Source organism: Nyctereutes procyonoides, unplaced genomic scaffold, assembly GCF_905146905.1.
Source record: "Nyctereutes procyonoides isolate TBG_1078 unplaced genomic scaffold, NYPRO_anot_genome, whole genome shotgun sequence".
In the NCBI taxonomy this organism is placed as follows: domain Eukaryota; kingdom Metazoa; phylum Chordata; class Mammalia; order Carnivora; family Canidae; genus Nyctereutes; species Nyctereutes procyonoides.
In genome coordinates this window covers 1763549-1788837 of record NW_026575115.1, presented here as the reverse complement: position 1 = coordinate 1788837, position 25289 = coordinate 1763549, and the positions used below count along the sequence as shown (strand labels likewise).

The 25289-nt window shown below is 38.8% G+C and overlaps 1 protein-coding gene across 5 annotated transcripts in view; it reads left to right on the top strand.

The window, feature by feature from the left end:
- The window catches only part of WDR17 (WD repeat domain 17), a 79032-nt gene extending 57288 nt beyond the window's left edge, over window positions 1–21744 (top strand). For 2 of the 5 annotated variants that reach the window (XM_055333783.1, XM_055333785.1), the window contains 12 exons: window positions 3398–3530; window positions 4266–4357; window positions 5417–5516; window positions 6315–6454; window positions 8581–8601; window positions 10254–10365; window positions 13791–13932; window positions 14215–14317; window positions 15607–15708; window positions 18495–18593; window positions 18910–19093; window positions 21523–21744. In XM_055333783.1, coding sequence (XP_055189758.1) covers window positions 3398–3530; window positions 4266–4357; window positions 5417–5516; window positions 6315–6454; window positions 8581–8601; window positions 10254–10365; window positions 13791–13932; window positions 14215–14317; window positions 15607–15708; window positions 18495–18593; window positions 18910–19093; window positions 21523–21642 — 1348 coding nt within the window. In that variant the 3' untranslated portion in view covers window positions 21643–21744. Of the gene's footprint in view, window positions 1–3397; window positions 3531–4265; window positions 4358–5416; window positions 5517–6314; window positions 6455–8580; window positions 8602–10229; window positions 10366–13790; window positions 13933–14214; window positions 14318–15606; window positions 15709–18494; window positions 18594–18909; window positions 19094–21522 lie in introns of all 5 variants that reach the window. The other 3 variants (XM_055333786.1, XM_055333784.1, XM_055333782.1) reach the window with 2 other exon arrangements.
- The last annotated feature ends 3545 nt before the right edge of the window (window positions 21745–25289 follow it).

The following is a 25289-nucleotide window of genomic DNA, read 5'->3' as shown; positions in this document are numbered from 1 at the left end:
AAAAGAGACAATCAATTAAGGGACCATGAAGACAGATTAAGGCAAATAAATGACAATCTGAGGAAGAAAAACCTACGTTTAATTGGGGTTCCCGAGGGCGCCGAAAGGGACAGAGGGCCAGAATATGTATTTGAACAAATCCTAGCTGAAAACTTTCCCAATCTGGGAAGGGAAACAGGCATTCAGATCCAGGAAATAGAGAGATCCCCCCCTAAAATCAATAAAAACCGTTCAACACCTCGACATCTAATAGTGAAGCTTGCAAATTCCAAAGATAAAGAGAAGATCCTTAAAGCAGCAAGAGACAAGAAGTCCCTGACTTTCATGGGGAGGAATATTAGGGTAACAGCAGACCTCTCCACAGAGACCTGGCAGGCCAGAAAGGGCTGGCAGGATATATTCAGGGTCCTAAATGAGAAGAACATGCAACCAAGAATACTTTATCCAGCAAGGCTCTCATTCAAAATGGAAGGAGAGATAAAGAGCTTCCAAGACAGGCAGGAACTGAAAGAATATGTGACCTCCAAACCAGCTCTGCAAGAAATTTTAAGGGGGACTCTTAAAACTCCCCTTTAAGAAGAAGTTCAGTGGAACAATCCACAAAAACAAGGACTAAATAGATATCATGATGACACTAAACTCATATCTGTCAATAGTAACTCTGAACGTGAATGGGCTTAATGACCCCATCAAAAGGCGCAGAGTTTCAGACTGGATAAAAAAGCAGGACCCATCTATTTGCTGTCTACAAGAGACTCATTTTAGACAGAAGGACACCTACAACCTGAAAATAAAAGGTTGGAGAACCATTTACCATTCAAATGGTTCTCAAAATATACCCTAAAAACTACAGAACACTTCTGAAAGAAATTGAGGAAGACACAAAGAGTTGGAAAAATATTCCATGCTCATGGATTGGCAGAATTAATATTGTGAAAATGTCAATGTTACCCAGGGCAATTTACACGTATAATGCAATCCCTATCAAAATACCATGGACTTTCTTCAGAGACTTAGAACAAATTATTTTAAGATTTGTGTGGAATCAGAAAAGACCCCAAACAGCCAGGGGAATTTTAAAAAAAGAAAACCATATCTGGGGGCATCACAATGCCAGATTTCAGGTTATACCTCAAAGCTGTGTTCATCAAGACAGTGTGGTACTGGCACAAAAACAGACATATAGATCAATGGAACAGAACAGAGAACCCAGAAGTGGACCCTGAACTTTATGCTCAACTAATATACGATAAAGGAGGAAAGACAATCCACTGGAAGAAAGACAGTCTCTTCAATAAATGGTGCTGGGAAAATTGGACATCCACATGCTGAAGAATGAAACTGGACCACTCTCTTGCACCATACACAAAGATAAACTCAAAATAGATGAAAGATCTAAATGTGAGACAAGATTCCATCAAAATCCCAGAGGAGAACTCAGGCAACACCCTTTTTGAACTTGGCCACAGTAACCGGAGAAGGACAAACAGTGTATGTTCTCATTCATTTGGGGAATATGAATAATAGTGAAAGGGAATATAAGGGAAGGGAGAAGAAATGTGTGAGAAATATCAGAAAGGGAGACAGAACATAAAGACTTCTAACTCTGGGAAATGAACTAGGGGTGGTGGAGGGGGAGGAGGGTGGGGGGTGGGGGTGAATGGGTGACGGGCACTGAGGGGTACACTTGACGGGATGAGCACTGGGTGTTATTCTGTATGTTGGTAAATTGAACACCAATAAAAATTAATTTATAAAAAATATATATATATCTTTTGGGAGGACACATTTCACCTCACACCATATGACTGTTTTCTATTCATTCATCTCTATTCAGTGAATATTTATTTAGTTATTGCTCACTATGTGCTAATCACTGTGCTAAGCCTGTAGACTACTATTTAATGAGTGATTGCCTTGCTTCTGGCATTAAAAAGTTGTGATTTTTCTTTCATGGGACATGATTTAGAAGCAACATCCACTGCAACTCACATGTATAAATACAGATCTGTCAGAGGCTAAGCATGAAATGCAAAGGGATTAACGAACATATTTGCCATGGGAAAGTAGACTGCTCCCTGGCACCTGCTTTCCCAGTGATAAGTTCATCAGCGGGCTGGCCGCAGCCCCACGCTGCAGGCTCCCCATCCTAAGTCCTCTAAGAATCCCAAGTAATTCTTAAGTTCCTATACCCTCACTGCACCGTGGTGAATGTTACCCTCCCACTGAAACTTTAATAAAGTCAAGGTAGCAGATGCTGTTTATTTCACAAAACAATTTTGTTTCAACCTTAGCGAAAGCTATTTCATTTATTTTGGGGAACCAACACCTGATTTTCTCTGCTTATTTCTTCACATTGTGGCCAGAAAATGGTCTCCCCACAACTCCTAAGTTTGTGTTGTACAGATCCAGCCATATAGAGACACTGACTGGTGGTGTCCCAGCCCTAGTTCCTAGGAAGGGGATATTATTTCTGTAACAAGGAAACCAGGGCCACATGGTTAAAAACATAGTTGTTGGGGAGAACACCAGTGACCCTCTGAATTGGAACTGGGCAAACAGACACTGTCTACTGACCTACCCAGACATTGGCAATTGAAACATAGTTTACCGCAAATGCCAGCAGAAGTTAAGTAGACCAGATTAGTTTTCAACAAAACTGTGAGAGTTGAATTAATTTGGTTGGTCATTGGAAAGCTTCCTGGGACTTTAGGAAAACAGAAGCACAGACAGGATACGGAGAGAGGCAGACACACCTATACCCTTCATAACCTCTGAGATCAGGATCCTGTCTTTCCCTCACATAGCAGAAGCATTATTTTTTTAAACTACCTTGCTTGGGGCACTCAGATTTCTGTAGTTTATTATCAATATTTATACTCTTAAATTGTCTTTTTGAATGATTTTAAGCTACTTATATATTTAGAAGCTCTCCATTCATTGTTGTGCTCACTAAAACATTTAAAAATCTCCTGTCTTTAATGAAGCAGACACCCATGTACTTAATTAATCCAGCTGAAATTAGATATTCCATCACACATACCTAGTTTACAACTTATTTTCAAAAAATATATTGCTTGTTTTAATAGATAAGCTACGTTCACTTTAAGACCTAACATGTTCAGTGCATTTTAAAAATATGAAAATATGTAGTGTTCTAAGAGAAGGCAAGTATCTGTGGTATTTTATTACAGAAAACTTTTATTGGTCTTCCGTATCTGATTTGACTATAAAATCTGAGGCTTTTAGAAAAGCGATATGCAAAAGGGCTTTAGGAAGTCTACCCCATATTTTGAATATTAATGTTTTAGATATTTCAGATATTTAAAGACATCTCAGCCCCGCCTAGAACTTTGAAATTAATATATTATAAAAGAAATTGTTCTTACTTTACTAGGAGAGCGGATCAGCTAATCCAGGAAGACAAGGACGATGTCATTCCATACTGCATCGCCATTGGTGATGTGAAAAAGTTAGTCGATTTCTTTATGTCAAGAGGTCAGCTTAAAGAAGCTCTGCTTGTGGCACAGGTACAACTGCATGATTACACGCGCAACATACCCTGGCGGGTGGGCATGTGGAAGGAAGACTGTTGACCCCTCATATGTGCCTTCCCGTGATCAAGAGTCACAGATAGGCTGGCTTCTGCCCACCTCCCTACCTGCTGTGTCCACACTGCAGTCACACCATCTGGTCACACCGAGTGTACTTTAGACACACAGGCATCCCTGGACTCTGAACTTTTGTCTGCTGATGAATGTCATATATGGTCAAACAGCTTTTTCTAGTAACCATGAACTTGTTGTTACAAATGGAGTTCACTTTTTTTTTTTTTTCAAATTCTAAGGGTATCTCCAAATTGTATAAATTTCAGACATCATTTGAGTAAGCAGTTGATCCTTGAACAACACAGGGATCAGGGGTACTGAACCCCCACCCAGTCAGAAATCCCAGTGTAACTTTTGACTTTCCCAGAACTTACCCACTAATAGCCTCCTGTTGACCAGAAGCTTTACCGACAACATTGTCAATTGTACACTGTATTATTAAGATAAAGTAAACTAGAGGAAAGAAATGTTATTAAGAAAATCATAAGGAAGAAAAAATACGTTTACAGAATTGTACTGTATTTATTGAAAAAAATCTGCATGTAAGTGGACCCGTAGTGTTCAAGGGTCAAGTGTACTTTGATCAAAATAATATTCTAATATTGGTCAGCTATCAACAATTTGCTAAAATTAATTAAAGATTACATTAAATTCCAGGCTGCTTGTGAGGGAAACATGCAGACATTACATGTTTCTACACCTAAAGAATCTTCGTATTCTGATGATACCTACAAGGAAGACTTTAATGAGTGAGCATTTTATTCTCTGTGTGGGGTCATAGTCTAATGGTTGGCTCCCCTGTAGGAGGCTTTGGGAGACATGCAGTTCATCTTTCTTTGCATAGGGGGCTTGGCTGTCTCACCATATTTCCCACCGTAGTCCCACTCCGTAGGTGAACAGGACAGTGTCTGGCACGTAGATGCAGCCCACACACGTTTTGTGTGGCTTCCATGGAAGCAGAATGCATTTCAGGAGAGAGATGGCAAATAAAGCACCTAACTACTTAAAGACTGATCAAACCTGTTTAGGGAGGAAGGGCAGTGAAAGTAGGTGGGCTGTTTATTAACATTTCACTGTAAAGTCAGCGTAGATAATGTCACCCGACACTGTTCATAATCAAGACCCCAGAATTAATGGTGGGAATAAAATTTAGGCTCCTTAAATCCAGATACATATGTTTTTAAAAGAAACAGACGTTAGAACTCTTCAGCCTTTTGACCTTTTTAAAATCTAATAATCTGCTTTCCCACGTCATATCCATTGGCTTCTGTTATTGCTCTAGTAAATTGGATATTTAAACTTTTAGGATGCTTCTCAAGTAAAAAAAAAAAAAAAAGGAGTCATAATATATTAAGCAAATAATGTCTTGGGACCAACATGCTCCTTCCTGGTTCTTTGCTGCTATTCTCTGCCATTTTAAACTTGATATGGTAAAGATCTACCCATATCTTGTGTCACCACTTACGTTTTGAAAAGTTTCAGCTCAACCCATAGCTCTTCTAAGGTTGACTGCCCTGTAGCTGAATTATAATGATTTGATGTAGGACAGTACGTTTTGAGAATTAGGCTTTTCTTCTGACATTGGCGGTGGGGGAGAAGCCCATTGATTGATTGGTCAGCTAAGACTGCTTTCCTGATTGATCAATTGATGATTGATTGATTTTTACCAAAAATCAGGCTTTATACTTGAATCAGAGATATCAAATGAAATTCTATTGGATCATTTGGCCAACTTGTTATAAAAGAGCATTAGTCCACTTTATGATGGAATCCTTGTGTTCCTGGAGGACGTACACTCTGTTTTCTAGACTCCTCCACAAAGTCAGTGAAGAATTGTCAGAATGGTATTTCCAGGACGGTCGTGCAGTGCTGGCTGCCTGCTGCCAGCTGGCTGTCGATAACACTGAGGTACGTTTCACATTGGTTCATGTGGATGAAAAACCCTTCAGATGTGTCATGGTGTTCTAGTGGAAGAAATACGGCAACTTCTGTGCAAGATCTGAGTTTGTGTGCTTTTCAAGCCTTGACTTCCATGCCTCGAGCACACACCAACTCTATAGACTATGGGATTTTTTTCCGATTTATTTTTTATCACAAGATATATGTTGGTAACAACCTGACTTTAAGTATTTCATCCTACATGACAAGCAGTAGTATGGTAAAGGGACAAAAATCTCTGGACCGGGACTCAGAATACCTGACTTCTCAATGTACTTATTTTTAACGTACTTCAAGTATATTATTCGCAAGCTATGTTTTTAAGGTATTTTCATAAGAAAAGTGTTAAGTAAAGATGGCTTCTATTATGCATATATCCTTAGATGTAGTATATTTAAGGGATAATTGATAATCATTGAGCACTATTGAAGAAGCTTTTAAGAATTTACATTGTTTTGTGATAGAGATTGAAGGATATATTGAGGATATTGCAGGTAGACTGTTATTAATTAGTTATAAGCGTATTTCTAAGGGTTCTAAACTTAAATTCTGACCTTAACAAAAATTACCTGTACGTCCCTTTATCAGATAAGCTTTTCCATCTAGAAATTGTGGTTATACTTACATAAGTACTTTATAGAATATTATGTTCAGTGTTTTATAAGAATGTAGATTAATACTACTTTAGCTACTTTATGAGCTTGGTGGGGAGTGATGATCCCATCCAGCATCTCTGAAACTGAAGAAATTATTTTCTTATTGAGCAAGCTTGCTATGGCATACCTGATTCGTGGAAATGAACTGGAGTTGGCCGTCTGTGTGGGCACAGTGCTAGGGGAGTCTGCGGCACCTGCAACCCACTATGCCCTGGAACTGTTGGCAAGAAAATGCATGATGATTCCAACATGGTAAGAATTTCTAAATTCGAAGAATGATCTTATAGTGATAGAATACATTTTTTAAATATTATAAGTTACATTTGATGTGTGTTGGGAGGATACAGCATCTCCTTTTTTTTTTTTTTAAATAAAAGGAAGATTGTGGGAGGGAACCATGCTATGGCAATGAAGTAATAGTGGTTAAATAATGAAATCTACCATGACCCATTCTGAAGCAAGGCAGTCACAACTATGATATTTTCAAGCACACAAAACGTCATGAGAATAAATGCGCTCTTAAGATAATCAGGACCACACATTTCCACATTTTAAATGCTACGTATCTACACTCATTCTCATCCGATCTTCTCTCATAGTTTAAGGTTTGGAAAATAAAATCACTTTTCTAATGGAGAATAGTAATTTTTAATGGAGAGTAATGGTTTAGCTGGAGACTGGGAACAGGCCACTTCCCCAGACTTGGGCAGCAACTCTAAGAAATAGACCCTGGAAGGTCCTTGCAATGACAGGAAGTCCAGGTGAAAGCAGTTCTCATCCCATCTGCATCGCTAGGTTCTTGGGGCAGACAGTCCTTCGTTACAGAGCAACCTAAAGATGACTTTAGACTTTTATCTCCTCTTTCCCCAAAGTACTTAAAACCTCAAGGCGTTTCTAAGTAGACTTGTTTATCAGGCCTCGTAGCTCTTCCCACGTTCACCCCGTGCATGCACATACCACTCTTCGATGGACTATACAGATTCCACTGCTGAATCCTACAGATAAAAGGATTAATAATGGTGACAGCCGGCTAGCCCCTCCACACTGCATCCTGTGTGCCAAGCTCTGTGTTAAGCACTTTACTGTAACAACTTACTAGATATTATGCAGTAGATAGTTGTTTGCCTCAGATCTCAGTAAGTGCTTGAGCCAAGATTGGAGGTTACATAAACTGGCTGCAGTTTGCACTTAGCAACTTACTTAGTTCAGACCGCTGTAACAAAATGCCACAGACTGGATGGCTTGTACACAACAGAAATTATTTCTCACAGTTCTAAAGGGTGAGATCTTAGGATCAGGATGCTGGCAGATTTGGGGTCTTATGAGAAATGGCTTGCGGTTCATAATTGACCATCTTCTTGTGCTCACTTGTGGAAGGGGTGAACTAGTCCTCTGTGGCCTCTTTTGTAAGGACACTAATCCTGTTCGTGAGGGCTTAGCCCTCAGGCCCTAATCACCTCCCAACGGTCCCACTTCCAAATACCATTATATTGGGGATTAGGTTTCAGTATATGAATGTTGGGGGTAATACAAGCATCCAGTCTATTGCAGCTATCACACTATACCCTCTTTAATGTGTGACTAAGTCAGCAAAAGAGAAACACTTCTCATTTTCTAGATCTGGGGGCTTCATAGTGAATCCGGAATCTCAGAGTTTTTAGAATTTTTACCATATCTTACATTCATATGAGAGCTCCCTCCCCCAACCTGAAGATAGTAGTACCCCACCATCAGCCTTAGGCTTAAATCTATTTAATGCCCACCATCCTTGGAGATGTTTTTCTCTCTGTTGGAAAGGATAGCAGCCAGTTACGTACTTACCATGACTTGCCTTGGACCCATGCCAAAGCATGAGGTTTAACTCAGATTGTTTATTCACCAGGGTGACCAACTCCATACTAAAAGTCATCACCTAATCTAAATAAAATGTGATTCGTTCCTTTTTCCTAGGTGAAGGTGCAACATAGCAAAACAGAAATAGAAATTCAACTTAAGTGAGGTTTAAAAAAAAATCTTTCAACTGACTATATGTGTTAGTTGCTTTTCATATAAAACAAACTTCCATTTCCCTGTAACTGCCCCAAGAAGTTCCCTTCTATGTCCATAGATACATGCACCAAGAACTAGGATAAAGTTCAAATTCTAAAATATGTGGTGCTGATCAGGTTTATTTGCAGGGAGAATCTGTAATCATCATGCGTACTTAGAGTTCAGAAATTTAAGTAAAATTTGGACAGCTGCATAATTTTGAGAGGATGTTCATGATTTTGTAAACCAAGTATATTTTGCCTTTTTTACATTTACTGGTAAAAGTTTCCTTCTTGTTTCTCGTTGCATATTATCTATGGTATTCATATTTAAAATCATTTTCTTTCTAGCTTTCCATCTATTGGATACAGGTATTATCTAGATTTATAAAAACATTTAATTAAAAAACTCATGTTATATTTTAGTTCTATAATATTAACTCTGTATTAAGAAACGATCATTACCTGTTTGGGCTTCATTGTTTAACAGAATGCTAGTTCATTTATACAATTTATAACATATAAAACCTAACTACAAAGTAGTAACAGTTCCTGTAGCCTCGGTACCAAATCACTCCCGATTTTTTACTTAAATCATGTGTAAGTAATGAATTGTGACTTTCTAAGATATAAAACAATAGTAGCTAAGCGAGTGTAAATGCCTGTTCTGGTAGCAAAATGTAAGATGTTACATTATTTGGTAGGTCTGTATCATTACATATATGCGTTGTCCCCAACTGGTATACTGAATTTTCAATAAATAGGAAGTTACACTAAAGAATGAATGAAAATTAGCTGGCATTGCCATAAATTTCAGTGTATGAAGATATACTTCTACAGTGATAAAGTCAGACTTTCATCTGTAGTTCATAGAAGTTTGAATAGAATTTTAACATAGCAAGTTTATGCACTATAAAAGCAAACGATCATTTCTGTATTTTCATGGACATAGCTGAATACTGCTAGTACATGTTGGTATCAGATAACATAGTCATTTAAACTTTTTAGCAAGAACAGGTGAATTGCCCTAATTTGAGGCTTGTAAAAGCACTCAGCGATTTACCTGCTCCGCAGTGATAGAATATTTGACATACACGAACTGTCTCTATTCCTGTTCTCTGCTCACGACATTTTGGATTAAACATCTGTTACTGTATTAAAAATAATTTATTCACATAAACGACCAAGATACATGTTTCTGAAGGCTTCCCAAAGAAGGTGAAGGAGCCTGTTACTCTCAGAAGTCTGCCCTTCAGAAATGCACATCTGAAACACTGAGTATTCTCAGGTTATGAATGTGTCATACAGTGAGTTTCTTGAAAATTGAGTAATATCTCGAACCCTTGCAAGTTAGCATTTTCTCAGTTCTGATGTATGCAACCAAAACCTCTTTACCTAGTGATTTTTAAAAAGGGTATTACACAGAATACTTTTAATGTAAAGCTGTGAAGTCCGTACAACACTTTAAAATACCTTATGTTTAAGTGATTTATTCCACTCATTGAATCTTTAAAAAGTAAATCAGAAAACTGCATTTCTATCTTTGATTTTCACCTAAAGTTTAGAGACGCAAAATACCCAAACTTCTAAACTTTAAATACCCAAGCATTCTAATTGGTTTTAATGAGCTGGCTAATCCAGGGCAATTGGCAAGTGTAACAAAAGCTGATGAGAATTAGCTTTCACAAAGTTTGCTTTATAATTCACTCCCAAGAACATATCTAATGCCCCTTACTTTGGTTAGGGAATTCTTCTGTAATAACATAATTAAATGCAAATATAGAAAGATTCATTTAGATTTTTTGAAAATTACAGGAATTTCATAATACATTTCTCCTTCATGCCCTTCTGTTTCTGTCATCTACATTTAGAAGACTTTCATAATTAGGTAGGAAATTAGTACCATTTGTGGAAGCAGACAATCAAGCGAGGTGGTAGGGTTTTCTTCCTTTGAAATAGTTCTAAGTGATATTTTTAGATTTTTTTTTCCTTAATTGAAGTTTCCTCTTTTGTTATGTGCCTAGGAATCTGGCGGCCGATCTTCTCCTGATGACTCCCGATAATGAACTACACCTAGTTAAGCTCTGTGCTTTCTACCCAGGGTGTACTGAAGAGATTAATGATCTTCATGAGAAGGTATGCTAAGGATATTACTTGTCCCGGTTTGCAGTGCAGGGGCTGTGATTTAACTCATTTTAGGTTCAGGCACACAGAGATGCAGGGAGAGGAGCAAACATATCCCTTTCAAGCCCTTTTACAAATGTAGCAAATGGTAACAGGAAGTTGAGCATTTGTTGAGCTTCTGCTGTATGCTTGGAACAGTTTTAAATTTTCACATTTTTGTATTTTACCCAATTCTGATGAAACCCTGAAAAGCACGGGATATTGTTACAATTTCAGAGAAGGTAAGGAACTGCCCTTAGTTAAGAGTAGAGTGTGAACTTACTTCAGTCAGGTCGTAGAGTGTGACCTACCAGACAGTAGGTCTGTCTCCACATCCCTAGCCCTTCCCACTCTGCCGCTCTGCGCCATAGGGAACAAGCACACTATTTAAAAATAGGCAATTTAGGATCTTTAAAAGAGTTAATGGAGTGTAATGAAATTCACATGCATTACTATAAAATGCTTTAAAAATATTCCTTTGTAGAATATAGGAATTTATGTGCCAAGATTATATATAAAAGCAACCAAAATATTCAGTAATCGGGAGATTGTTTATGCAAACTGTAGTACATTTCTGCATTTCAGTGCTTTTAATCCATTAAAAAGATCATGAAGTTCTATTTTTATTGACATTGGTAGATAGCTATAAAAGAGTTATGTAAAGAAGCGGAATATGAAATGCACATGCCGTATGATTCTCATTTTTAAAATAACTGTGTATATATTTATGTTATTTATAGTGTGTTTAAGGGGATATGTACAGTTCTTTTAAGAAAAAGGTAAAATATAGTAGAATATTTTATCTTTTAACTCTGAAAATAACAATGTTTTGTTTCACTTATATGAGCCTTGAATTGTCCCCAGTGCCTGGGTGGCCCTACTCATCCAACAGTGGATTCTTACTAAGTATTATGTTAGCACAGTTAGATCAAAAGTATGTGTGAGTGTGTGTGTCTAAGTGTGTGTGATACCAGGGAAATACTTGTGATAGGATAAATGTGCACAGTGACCAGTGGGCTGTGAGATCATGGGTCATTTAATTCCTTTATACACTTTGTATTCTGTGAATTATTTTTTTAAATGAGCTGCACTTTGCTTTCACAAACATGACAAATAAAAGCTATTTCAATGTTGCAATTAAAATAGTGAAGGAAGTAGGAACTTTACATTTGCTGCATAGTACTCTCTTTTTTTAAAGATTTTATTTGTTAATATGAGAATGAGAACAGAAGCAGGGGGAGGGGGAAAGAAAAAGGGAGGGCCAGGGAGAGAGAGAAATAGGCTCCCTGCTGAATACAGACCCCTAAATATTAGGGCTCGATCCTAGGACCCCAAGGTCAAGACCTGAGCTGAAGTCAGATGCTTAGCCAACTGAGCCACCCAGGCACCCCTGCACGGTACTTTAAATGTACACCCACATATCTTCTGAGGTGAGGACAGCAGTGCTAATATGGGGCTTAGGGAGGCAAGGAGATGTTTGTCTGGGTTTACACACTAGTAATGACAGGGGCAAGACGACATCCACATGGTCTTTTCATCACACATTCTAAAAGGATGTAATTAGATTTTCTGGTCCGACTTCATTAATAACTCTTTAGAAAGACTAGTCAGGGGGATCCCTGGGTGGCTCAGTGGTTAAGTGCCTGCCTTCAGCCCAGGGCGTGATCATGGAGTCCTGGGATCGAGTCCCACGTCAGGCTCCCTGCATGGAGCCTGCTTCTCCCTCTGCCTGTGTCTCTGCCTCTCCCTTTCTCTGTGTCTCTCATGAATAAATAAATAAAATCTTAAAAAAAAAAAAGATTAGTCAGTATATGTAAAGGTGTTATTACCTCTGGATCATTTCACAAGTAATGCTAAAAGTTATATTTTCAAATATTACATTAATTTATATGACTTTCAGAATTTTAAGATAGGACAGAAATTGTAGGAATGATCATCTTACTCTTCTTATATTTTATTTGAGGATACAATTCAATAGAAACCATTTTTTATTTCCTTTTTGGGTGTCTGTCAAAGTAAAGAAACTTTACTTTGTCTAGCCAGGCATAGGACCTAGCACAAAGTAGTAATTGCTTAGCAAATAACTGGCATTTAGCAAATAAATATGGGGAAACGATATGAAATATTATATGTATGAAAGCTCATTTAATTTAGTTTGTTGTAATTTTTAAGAGAGCAGGGAGAGATTGACGAATCCAAGATCTTCAGTTTACCAAATTTTCATTTATTTTTTTTAAGTTTTTCTTTAATTCCCAGATAGTTAACATCCAGTGTGATGTTACATTGAGGCGTATAGTGCAGTGAATCAGTTCTTCTGTACAACACCCGATGCCCATGACGGCAAGAGGGCTCCTTCCTCCCCATCACCTACTCTCCCACCCACTTTAAACCACAGCAAATAGGAAACTCTTGAATAAGTGCATTAATAAAAAGATCGCATAAACCATCTCCGTAACTTAAGGGGACGTGAAGGGACAGTACGAAGGGATGAGAGTGACAAACCTCACATGCAGGGGGTGGGGATCGGTGACCTTGCCCTGATGGAACAGTAGCATCCGGAGTCACGACCCCGAATCCCTTCTGCGGTGGAAGCACCGTCTCTGTGGTTTCCAGAGACCAGAGACACAAGGCATGAGACTGTATATGGGGGTTGCTCAGAAACAAGCCAGCAAACGTTCGACACTTCAGCCTCAAACATCACGAACATACAGATGTGGACATAAAAGATAACTTAATTTCTGCCCTCGTTGTGGAAGCAGAAGAACTTGCCTCGGGGAGGAGCAGACTCTGAGTTTCAACAGGAAAAAAAAACTATATGAAAAAAATGGGGAGTAGTATTGCTAGAAATTTCATAGGCTCAGAATCTCCCATTTTTGTGGCATTTAGGAATGTCAGAGCCAACGACTCCAGGAACTTGTACGTTTTTTTGCCTTCCTGCTTAAAGTGACGTTGCTTTGTCTCAAAGGCCACAGTGAAATTAAATGCCACAGTGTAGGGGACACGTAAGAGGGTTTCATTTATGTTTTCTACATTTTATGTAGTTTCTGGTATCGGTCAGTATGTTCTGAAATAACAGATCTCAGCATTTTTTTCCTAAGTTGCATGCGTGGATACTATTTCCAGTATCACAATCAGGACAATTTACTTCCACCCCTTTTATTAGGTATTTATGTGATGAAAAACTACTAACTCGTTAGGTAGTATCCTGTTTATTGTTCTTGGATCCTAAACATATGTCCATAAATGTGTGCTCTTAATACAGATTACTTCATTTACATCTATTTTGGGCAGCTTTTATAAGAAAAGCACAGTAGGCATACTGGAAAGGCTCAGTGCTTATACCACTGCTTTTCCCCCTGTTAAATTTTAGTAACATCATCAAACTGATTCCTTTTCAGTGCAAGCTCCCCACGCTAGAGGAGTGTATGCAGTTAGCGGAGGCAGCCCATGCGGATGGTAATATATTTGAAACTGTAAAGTATTACTTGTTAAGTCAGGAACCTGAAAAGGCCCTTCCGATTGGTATTGACTTCATCAAAGGTAAGTTTCCCGTTGGTAGTATAATCTAAAATCTCATTTATTTGATCTTTTTATTAATATTGATTGGAAGCCTTAAACTCCAGCACTGGCCATCTTAAATTTAAAAAAAGCAAGAGATTGGTGATTGTAGGGCATGGGGACTTGAGAGAGGGTTAAATATGCAAATAGTTGTGATCTTGATGGGATTGACCAGAAAAAAATTAATTATCTAAGTTAAAAATTGAATGAACATGTTTTAATACTATTATTTAGAAAATCTCTTATTTGGTTTTATTTTGCCAGAATACATCATTAGTTCAGATTGGACATTGGATACCATCTATCCGGTTCTTGACCTGTTGAGTTATATTCGCACTGAAAAATTACTCTTACATACCTGTACTAAGTGAGTACTTTTCCCCTCAAAATATATAATTGAACTTATGTAATGTTTTTAAATGGTTGTATTCTTTTTGGTGTTCAGATCAAGAATAAGATCATCTTGGACATGTAAATGCCCTTGTAGAAAAATTACATTTTTATTTGCTATTTCCTTTTTTTTTTTTTTAAGATTTATTTATTTAATTCAGGGAGGGAAGCAAAGAGAGAAAGAGAATCTCAAGCAGACTCCATGCTAACCATGGAGCCGACACGGGGCTCGATCTCACTACCATGAAATCATGACCTGAGCCTAAACCAAGAGCTAGACACTTACTCAGCTACCCAAGAGACCCTTTATTTGCTATTTTTACTTTTTTATTTTATTTAATTTTTTTCAAGATTTTATTTATTCATGATAGACAGAGAGAGAGAGAGAGAGAGAGAGAGACAGAGGCAGAGGGAGAAGCAGGTTCCATGCAGGAAACCCGATGTGGGACTTGATCCCGGGACCCCAGGATCACACCCTGGGCCTAAGGCAGGCGCCAAACCGCTGAACCACCCAGGGATCCCCTGCTATTTTTAAGAAAAAAATACAGAAGTCTACTTGAAACAGAAATAATTGTAGTGGTCCTACTTACCAATACCTAGACGGAGCATGTTTATATATGTGTGTACACACGCACACGCACACCTGGCTTAAATAGTGCTAATTCAGAGCCTTGGGGTAGCCTTCGACCTCAAGTCCTCCAGAAACGAGTCATCATATCTCTTAAATAGCCTCTGTGTGCAAAGTGCAGGCGCTAGAAAGTGAAGAATAGACCCCATCCCTGCATTCAAGTATCATTTAAGGACCTGTTGCCATAGAATGAAAGTCCCCAGAGATAGCATGTAGTTTGTATTGGAGGCTTTGGGCTATTTTTGTGTTAATGGCATGTGTGGAAAAGATGATGCCACAGCCTGGGGAACTTTGACAAGTTTCCCTAGCCGGAAATGGAGCGGGTATGCTCTGTCCTTTCCTAGAGTCTACACTGTGTGCCAGGAATCCCTAAATGGGGCCTAATAAGTTATTGACAGAGAAATTCAGATGAAGACACAGGTTATATAGAGAAAAACAAGAAGGCAAGAGTGAAACGTCATTTGCAGCTTAGCATCAGTGTGTGAATAGGAGTTAAGTCACGAATAAAACATCCTCACATTGAGAAAATTTTCTGAACACATTTTGCTATAAATGTCACTCATCAAAATATAGACATATGTGGGTAATGTTCTGTGCCTCAAGTTACGGAATCAAAAAATATATATATTCTCTTTTAGAGCTCGAAATGAATTGCTCATATTATGTGGTTATGTGGGCGCATTACTGGCCATCAGGAGACTGTACCAAAGCATTGTTCCAGCCCTTTACGAGTACACAAGGTAAGGCCGCTCTCTCTTCTCCGAGGACAGAGCCCAGCATGGTTTCTGGAAGGTGGCAGACACGTGCTGCACGCATCCATTCATCCCGCATGTCCTTTCTAACAGAGCAGCGATGAACTGTAGGAATCAGAAGCGAATTAGGATGTATATTAATAGGAATCCCAATTCTGGCTTAAACACCTGGGGTTAATTGGTCTTAAGTCAGCTGAGGTCGGCATTCCAGGCCTGCGAAGGCGGCGCACAGAGCCCATCGCGGACCCCAATCCTCCCTTCCGAGCGCCCTTCCTGTGGGGCAGACATTCTGGGACCAAGTTGTCTCTGCCCCGTCGCTTCCCGGCGCGGTGAGGGCCCTGTGGAGGTGTCGGGCGGCCCCTGGAGCAGGCGGGGGACAGTGGGCAGTGCTGCTGCCGGGACACTGTGGGAAGAACCTATTTCGGGGCAGGCAGCAGACCCAAACTCGAGAGCAACTTTTAACAATATTACAGTATCTTATGGGAGCCATAGGATGTACCACATGGAATTAAAATATTGTTTAATGGAGTATGGTCATTAATCTATGACTTGGGTAATAGAAAATAGTCCTTTGAAATAATAATATCAGAAATAAAAGGAGGCATTCAGACATAAGGGAGGAGAGACTGGGGAGATTGTATCTAAATTACTAGAAACACGCTGGTTTAGAACGAGAAACTAAGAAGGCCCTGGTTGGGAGCCCCTTCCTGCCTCCCTGGTGGTGGGAGCCCCTTCCTACCTCCCTGGTGGTGGGAGCCCCTTCCTACCTCCATGGTGGTGGGAGCCCCTTCATACCTCCCTGGTGGTGGGAGCCCCTTCCTACCTCCCCCGTTGTGATCTGTGTCTTGTGCTCACGCTGGCGCCCTGGCCCCACATACTGAGCCCCGTCCCCGTTGCTCCCTCTGCTTCCAGCTCATTCTCCGGGTCTGCCTGCACTCCTCTCTCCTCTCCATGCTCTGTCCTTAGGAACCTCGCCCTCTGTGGCTCCACCCGTCACCTCCCTGGCAGGTTTTGTATTCAGGCCCAGCTCTGATGGCTCGCTAGACTCTGGCCTTAACTCCATGTGCTCAAAATGAAGATGCTGTCCCTCCTGAAATCCGCTTCTCATCCTGTGTTCTCTCTCTCTCTCTCTCTCTCTCTCTCTCTCTCTCTCTATTGTCGTTCTGATTCTGTGGCCCAGAATGAAGTGATCAGGGTCACGAGGAAGTGTTCTCTGACGGCCGTGGTGTCGGCCTGCGTCACCTTCCTCCTGCTGTAGCCCTGCTCCTGCTCACCCCATCTCTGCGGCTCTTTTCTCCTGCTGTGGCCTCGCCTTCCAGAAGCAGCATCCCCCCTCGTACCCCCAGGACTCCCCACTGTCCATCACAGAGCTTCCAGATCCTGAGTCGTACACGAAAGGTCTGCAAACCTAGGGTTCGGGCTGTGGCGCCCACTGAAGCCCACTCTGTTCCCCCCCAGCCAAGCTGATTGCTTCTGATCCTCGTGCTGTGGAAGCTTCCTCGAGAGTTGCTCATTGCCCTTCCACCCGTTACCTCGTTTTTCTCCTCACTCTTCCACGCTGCTTTGTAGACAGTAGATCGTTAAAAACCACTGGGCAGATAAAGTCCTCTCCAGTGCGGACTTGTACACAGGGAAGCCCTAGTGTGTCAGGAATTCAATTTGGAGCTAGCCACGTCGTCCAGAATGATTTTAAGCTCACTAATTTGGGGTTGAAGAAAACGATAAGCTATCAGGCGATCTGAGATATCATTGCTACAGTTGCTGACAGCTGATATTAGACATGTGCGTCAGGGGGAGAGTTTTGCCTTCGTCCTCGCCGGGGCCACTCGTGTCCCAGCAGAGCGATGACAGTTAGCGGGAGTGACCATAAAACGTAGGTTCTAGACAGCTTACTTGGCCCTGACTTCACCTCTAAGCTCTTGCTCTGTCTCTTTCTCAGCCCCAAACAGCTTTTACTTTTACATTTCAACAAACTAAGTTCCTGCAAAAACACACTGGGTTTGTGACTTACTACAGAAACTTAGGACTAGTATTTCTTTATCTAAAGCTTCCTAGTTAATACTAATTATATCTCTTTTCCAGTTTTCTCTGCGCAGGGGTGATGGATCAGCGATGTCGCTGTTTTACTGCCTGGTCTCACGCACCTCTGTCTTGGGGGAGTTGGAAGTCCGCATTTCTGTTCCTTTTCACTGGTTCATTCTCCTCCCACACTCCTTCTCCCTCCTCTGATCATCATTTTTAATTCACACATGCGCTGCTCCATAGGCAGCCCCGCGGGGCAGTTAGTCAACGTTGCTTGGCCCATCTGTCTGTCTCCGCAGTTCGGTGGTGTCTTCACCTGTGCGTTTACTTACTTATTTACCAGTTTTACTTTTTAACATCTTAAGTTTATATTTACATCCCAGCTACATACGGTGTGATGTTAGTCCGGGCACACGGTACCAGGATGCAGCTCTTCCGCATGACACCCAGGGCCCGTCTCATGGTGACAGGTGCACCCCACCGCCTGTTTCCCCCGACCCCCTGCCTGCCATCCTTTCAGTTCATGTATTCACTTTGCTCTCTTAGACTGTCATCCAGCCTTGACACCCTTGACCTCAGGGAACGTACAGGCCCGGATACAAGTAAGCGCACACATGCACACATACGCTCATGTACACACATGCATTTTGAACAGTAGTTGTTGCATCTGAAATCACAGCCACTTAAAGCTCATTTGCTTTTTTGATAGCTGAGTCTTGGATGTCAGGCGTTAATTTCTTTCTCTCTTTCAGTCAGCTATTAAAACGTCGGGTGGTGTCAGTGCCTTTAAAGATCGAGCACCTTTCTGAGGAATTGGATGCGTGGAGAGCTTGCACACAGTCCATGAGCCGGTGAGTGAAGACACTGTGAAAATTGGGATTTGGAGGTATTAAGATGATAGACAAACCTGTTAAAAACATGAACTGGCTCACTATTAATCTTAGCCCGGTAATGCCTCTTGGCTTGTTTACAGCATATATTCAGTAATAATTTACATTCCTGTTCTTTTCTGCCTTTATTTTAAAGTCCTTTGTTTTATGAATTCAGTCTAAATTGCCATCAGCTCTAAAGGGGAACTGAGTAATCCTCAGGGACTGTTTCTTTTGTAAACCTCATTTATTCTATGGTTTTACGAAAATGAAAATGTAACATCTGTTGAAAATATAGGTCCTCGGAAGAGTCTGCATGTACACCCCCTTCTGACTCACAAAAAATGGTTTATGCAACTTTGCTAAAGAGACTCCAGGAAGAGCCGCTTGGAGGAATTGTCGGACCAGATTACGTGACCGGATCGAACCTGCCCAGTCATTCTGATACCCACATCTCTTGCCTTACGGGATTAAAAATCCAGGTACGGCCTACTGTGAGACTTAAATGGTTTGTTTCCATTTGTTCCTCTATTTTAAAAACTTTTCTTAAAATAAGCATAATATGAATAAAGTAGGTAACCTATAAAGAGCACTAATGAGTAAGAAAATACTGCCCTCACTGCTCTATCATTAGTATAAATGGTTTCCCTGTCCTTAAAATAAAATGAGAGAGATGGTCGTTGCATTATTACCATGAAAGCAACTCATGGAGTAGGTCTACTTACTAACAAATGTTTAAAGATACATGTGGATCATATCCTTGGGGAAATTAAATAAGGAGACAAAGCAACAGTCAACATGGTTCTAAATTATATTACAATAGATTAAAATTAACTTTGTAGTCTCTCTTTGTATGTTATTTGCACAAAGAAATTAAGAACAGGCAGGTGTATGTTATTGATAAACATGTTCTTACATTGACTTCTTACAAATCATTGGGATTGATCATGAACGATGGCTAACCCCTAAGGAAGGGCCCTAGTGTATGGTCAGAAATACGACGTGCCCCATTTCTGGGGAGAATGGAGACCCCTTCATGGTCTCAGGGCCAGGACCAGGTGGAGGTGTCCGTTTGAAGCACACCACGATGAGTCCGTGTAGACTGCAGTCTGGAATAAAAGAACACCACTTCCCAGAAAAGGGTGAATTCACATTTTACACACTTGATTCTTACGTTTCTACATGGAATGTGACTAACTACACTTCTTATACTGGCATGCCAGGCCAGTGGAGACAGCTATTCTGGGGATAACCACTTAAATGAAATAGCTTGCAGTTAATGTAAACCCGAGACATAGCTTGACTTGGTGCTAGAAATATGCTAATATAGTCCAAATAAACTAATATGGTCCAGAAAAGAGATAGGACACTTTGTTATCCAATTATGTTCAGAGACAAAGAATCAAAGCAGTACATTCAATAATATACAGTTAAGAGCAGAAAACATCCTGTGGTTTTTAGAATTTATCTCCAGTGCTGCTTGCGGCCCCTGCTGAGCCGTTCCTAGTACTTCCTTCTCATTCCTCATGTGCCCTCCGGTTTCTCTTCTCCTCTTCTGGTTCCTTTACTCTGTCTGCAGTTGCAGTGACCTAACAGACCTCCGCACCCAAACCCGCAATAGGAAAGGGCCTACTTTCTAGGAAAGTATAGGAAAGGGTGGCTCAGCAGTTTAGCATCGCCTTCAGCCCAGGGCATGATCCTGGAGACCCAGGATCGAGTCTTGCATCAGGCTCCCTGCCATGGAGCCTGCTTCTCTCTCTGCCTCTCTCTCTTTCTGTGTCTCTCATGAATAAATAAAATCTTAAAAAAAAAAAAAAAAAAAAAGGAAAGGGCTTACTATCGTATACAACTCATATAGCTGGGGTGCTTCCCTCCCAGCATCTTTCTCTTTAAACAGAAAATCAGTGTTCTGGTTTTAACTGTGAAATTTCAAGTACCTATAAGTAGGAAGCAGTCCACTTCATATGATGGGTTTTCCAGTGTCAAGAAATGATTTATTGACAACAGTCTGTGTCATTTGAAATCATGATAAAAAATCTGATAACGTTAGAAAATAATTAAGAAGATGAGTTTTTTAGTCCATTTCATGTTTTTGAAATCAGGCTTTTCTTTCTGACAGCTGGGAGAAATAGAAATAGAAAAGGCTTGTTTTGCATTTGGTTCTTCAGAATGATCCTTGACATACAAAGTACCTGATGTAACTCGATCAAAAATATGGTAGTACATTGTATGATTGACATTGTTTTAAATTATGTGCACACATACACAGCAATATATATTTCATCTTTTTTAAAAAGATTTTATTTATTCATAACAGAGAGAGAGACAGAGAGGCAGAGACACAGGCAGAGGGAGAAGCAGGCTCCATGCAGGGAACCCGACACAGGACTCGATCCCGGGTCTCCAGGATCGCGCCCTCGGCTGAAGGCAGCGCCAAACCACTGGGCCCCCGAGGCTGCCCTATTTTTCATCTTCTAGAGAGCAGTTGCAGAGCTTCTGGCTTAAATCATTTCCCCTGCAATCTGATAGAGGCTCTATGATTAAAATAGTAAAGTGTATTTAATTCTATGCTAGGCATAGATACCTTTATAAAATGTTAACTTTGTATTAATTAATGGATTGGCAATACCTTTGCCATTGGTAGCCCTACTGTACTCAAAGAATTCAGATTATGAAACCAAATTCTATTTTAAAAGACATTGGGGCATAATGTTAACATATCTACATTTTTTTTCTATATTTGGTAGCAGTTCAAAAAATCTGATTTTTCTCATATATTAAAATTTCCTATTACCATTGTCTAAATATTGCCAGTGTCTTTACTATTATTATTAAAGGGATTCTGTTTCTGTAGGTTTAAAGCATGTTGCAAATTTATAATCCCATCTTCTCTTTCCTCAACTCTGCACAGGGCCCTGTATTTTTCCTTGAAGATGGGAAATCCACTATCTCATTGAATGACGCTTTGATGTGGGCAAAGGTGAACCCGTTCTCACCTTTAGGGACTGGAATACGACTCAACCCATTTTGACAGAAAATGTTTCTCCTTGTTTAATTGTTTTTTTAAAGACCTTTTGTGGGTTAGTATTACCTTTGCCTTTGCTGTCCAAGAGCCAGAGGTTGAGGGGAGAAGGAGAAGGTGGGGAATAAGAGTTGACTTTATAAATTAACTTCAAAAAAATAAAATATTTATATAATTTCAAGGAAAACTAGATGTGTCCTTTATAAAATAGAATAGCCATATTTGGGAGAAAGATAAAAGAAGAATCTAAAAGAGCATATATAAGCTTCACAAAGGTACCAAAGTTTCATTAAAAAGTACCAAAATATTATATTGTTGAAACACTGAAACATAGAAAATAATGCAACACCTTGAATAGTGCTTGACATTGAATGAGTATTTGATGACTATTGGAATGACTGAGTGTTCTTGAGCTACCAGAATATAATGCATGTATGACGATCTTCAAGTTAACAAACACCCATACTGTCCTCCATAAAGTATATAGTAAATCAGTAGTTTCAGTTCATATTTAATAAAAGTTTCCAGTTTAACATCTGTCAACACATGGATACACAGTCAAAATACTTCTGAGTTATTTTTTAAAGGAAAACATTGCCAAGTTTTTTAGCTGAAATTAAATGTCCAATTATAAAGGAATAGGTTATATAACCATAACAGACATTAAGATGTAAAAACACAAATGCAGTTAAATCTGTATGGGAATTTACATTTGATGATAATTGACTATTTTAAAAGATATTTAGTGTGTATGGATATTAGTTTTGATTAATGTATTTAATATTTACAGTTATTTCTATTCAACTTATATTAACATAATTTATCTGATAAAATTAGCTTCAAATAAATTTCTAGAACTATATTGAAATTTGGAGTATATTATAAATTCAAATTTTTAAAATATTAATTAAAAGAGTAAAACTATTAAAAAAAAAAGCCTGAGGCATGACTGCAAGTTATTTCAATTGTACTAGAGTTCTGACTTTGTGGTCTATAAAATTAATGTGTTACTGGGAAGAACAGTACTTTGATACTCAAGCTGTTTTACAGAATTTATAATGTTTTTGTTTAAAGAGTGAGCTCATATAATTGGAATAATTGTGGTTTATATTATCTTAAAACTTGTTGCATTTAAAATAATTTTAAAATTTTCTTAAACAAGCTTCTTAAAACAGAAAAGAGTATACATTATGTATATATCTATTGTGTTGACGGGCTCTAACTCCTCAAAAAGACATGACAGGCCTAAAGTCTATTTTATAAGAAAAAAAATTTAGTTAACATTATAGAAGAGAATGTATGTGACATGTTGATAGTGTGAAGTATTTTTTTAATCCTTAGTGATGTGCGTAACTCAGATTTTTTTAGAGGAGGAGGATTTTTAATTAGCATATATGTAGTAAAAACCTTTTCACTTAAAAATAGCAGTTGAAATTCTATTATAGTTCTCTTTATTTTGTTTTAAAATAGATTAAGAAGCCTATCTTTTGTTCTTTACTTTGAAAGATCCGTTGAGCTTAAATTATACATATATAAATGATTGTTTCCTTCTTTTGCATTTTAAATGAATGCGGGAAAATATTTTATGTATAAACCACGAAAAACTCAAATAACTCTTTAGCACATGAAGACAATAGAGGAGTAACCCAATTTGTCTAAAATCTAAATTGGATTGATTCAAATATAATTGTTATTCTTTGACTTCTACAATGTTCTATACCTTACTATTAACTATAACTATTGATTCTTCATAGAACTATAAGTGTTATTTGACCATGTCAGTCTGCATCTATTGTGCCTTAATATGAAAAACAAAGCAATTTTTAAAAATTTATAAAAGGTTTTCCCATGGTTAGATTTCCTATGCATGAAAACCCAAACAAATAATATGAACTTATTTTACTACTAGAAGAGCTTTATATTACTAATAATGTGGACAAATTATTTTGCAAGTTTAAATATGCTTTTATGAAAGAAGTCTCATTAGACAGTGGTTTTAAAAGGATTGGAAAGATATTTTGCCTATAAAAATTACCAGGTGGTTAACAAAATTGCAACATCAAAATGAGTTATATCTTGTGAAAATATGATTTTTATGTCAATCAAATTTTATTTATTTATTTATTTATTTATTTATTTATTTATTTATTTATTTATTTATTATATTTCCATGAAATCATCCAGAGGTATTCAGGAACATGGTTGCATTAAAGCAATGACTTGTGTTTTGTTTTCTTTAGAATAGGAAAATTGACACTTTTTCAGTCTTAAGTCAAAAGACATTCTGATTATAGTAAAAACCTCACCATTTGTTTGTAAAATCTAGGATTTCTTATATGGTGTAGCAGTGATACAGAACATATCATCATAGTTTTAGCTCTATTAACAAGTGTTTATTATACCATATCTTTGACACATTTATTCCTGAATAACTGAAGAAAGTACTTTTATGCTACATTTAAATACCATAGGACTGTGTAGTTCTCTATCTAGATTTTTTTGTATATAGGCATGTAGTTCTCTATCTAGATTTTTATGTATATAGGTATGAATGCATTTCAGGTCCCTTAAATTTCAGTAACTACTGCATTAAAACCAAATATGACAGAGTTAACTGCTAAGCTGAGCATCAGTCATGTCCCCAAAACCACCATTGAGAGAACGTTGTTTCTCCGTTAAGTGCTGGGTCAGAGTCATCAGAGCTGTGAAGGGCTGAGCTGGCCACCTGGGTTATTACCTTACTTGGGATCCTTGAAGAATCACTTTGGACTGTTGAGGAGGATGATTCTCCACTTGTAGGAAACACTGACTACGATAAACCCCCAAATTAGTATAAGAGGGAAAAAGCTTATTAATGAATACAAACAGTGCATCACAGAGGTTTCCATTCCGTGATAAGCGGTCTACCGATTGATTGAAAACTTCCTCCTGTAAGAGCTGCTGTAGCTCCTAGGAAAGCTCCTTGGCTCCGTCCACCAAGGATCCGCTGTGAAGCAATGGCATTCCCAAGATACAGCTGTAGTGTTGGCCTCTCTTAACACAACTCATCTTCAAGAAGCTCTTGAAGTCACCTACTTTGACTATACTTGCGTCCTTCACTTATTCACTATGAAATGAAACTTGTAAGACTATTTCATATTTTCCACAGCTCTCCCTAGGCCCCACGGGGAGTGTTGGGAACTTACCATAGTCAGGCCATGAGCAATTAGCTTTTTCAGGAGATTGAACATGCAGTCAAGAGAGGAATAAAGAAACTTTTTATATGACTGTTTACCCAAATCGAATCCTCTTCCCTGGATCTTTTCCCCAGCCAATGTTCAGAAGACTTGTTTCTATAACCTTTTCCTAAGGTTTCCCATATGTTATGGGTTGGAGATTATTCTCATAATTTTCTACTTTAGATTCGTCCCATTAGAATGCAAGGTAACAGACAAATGACCTATAGCTGGTTAAGACACGCATTTAAACTGGACCCTTTACCTCAGCTATAACTAGATTCTAAACACACTCCCAAGAAGTAATCCTATTTCATTAGGGCTCTCTTTACTTCCTTTCATGAAATATTACCTGCCAAGAATGTGAAATTAAATGTGGAAGTCTCAGTAGGTAGAAATTCCAATAAAGCCAAGCCTTCAAAAATGCAGAACAATTGACCG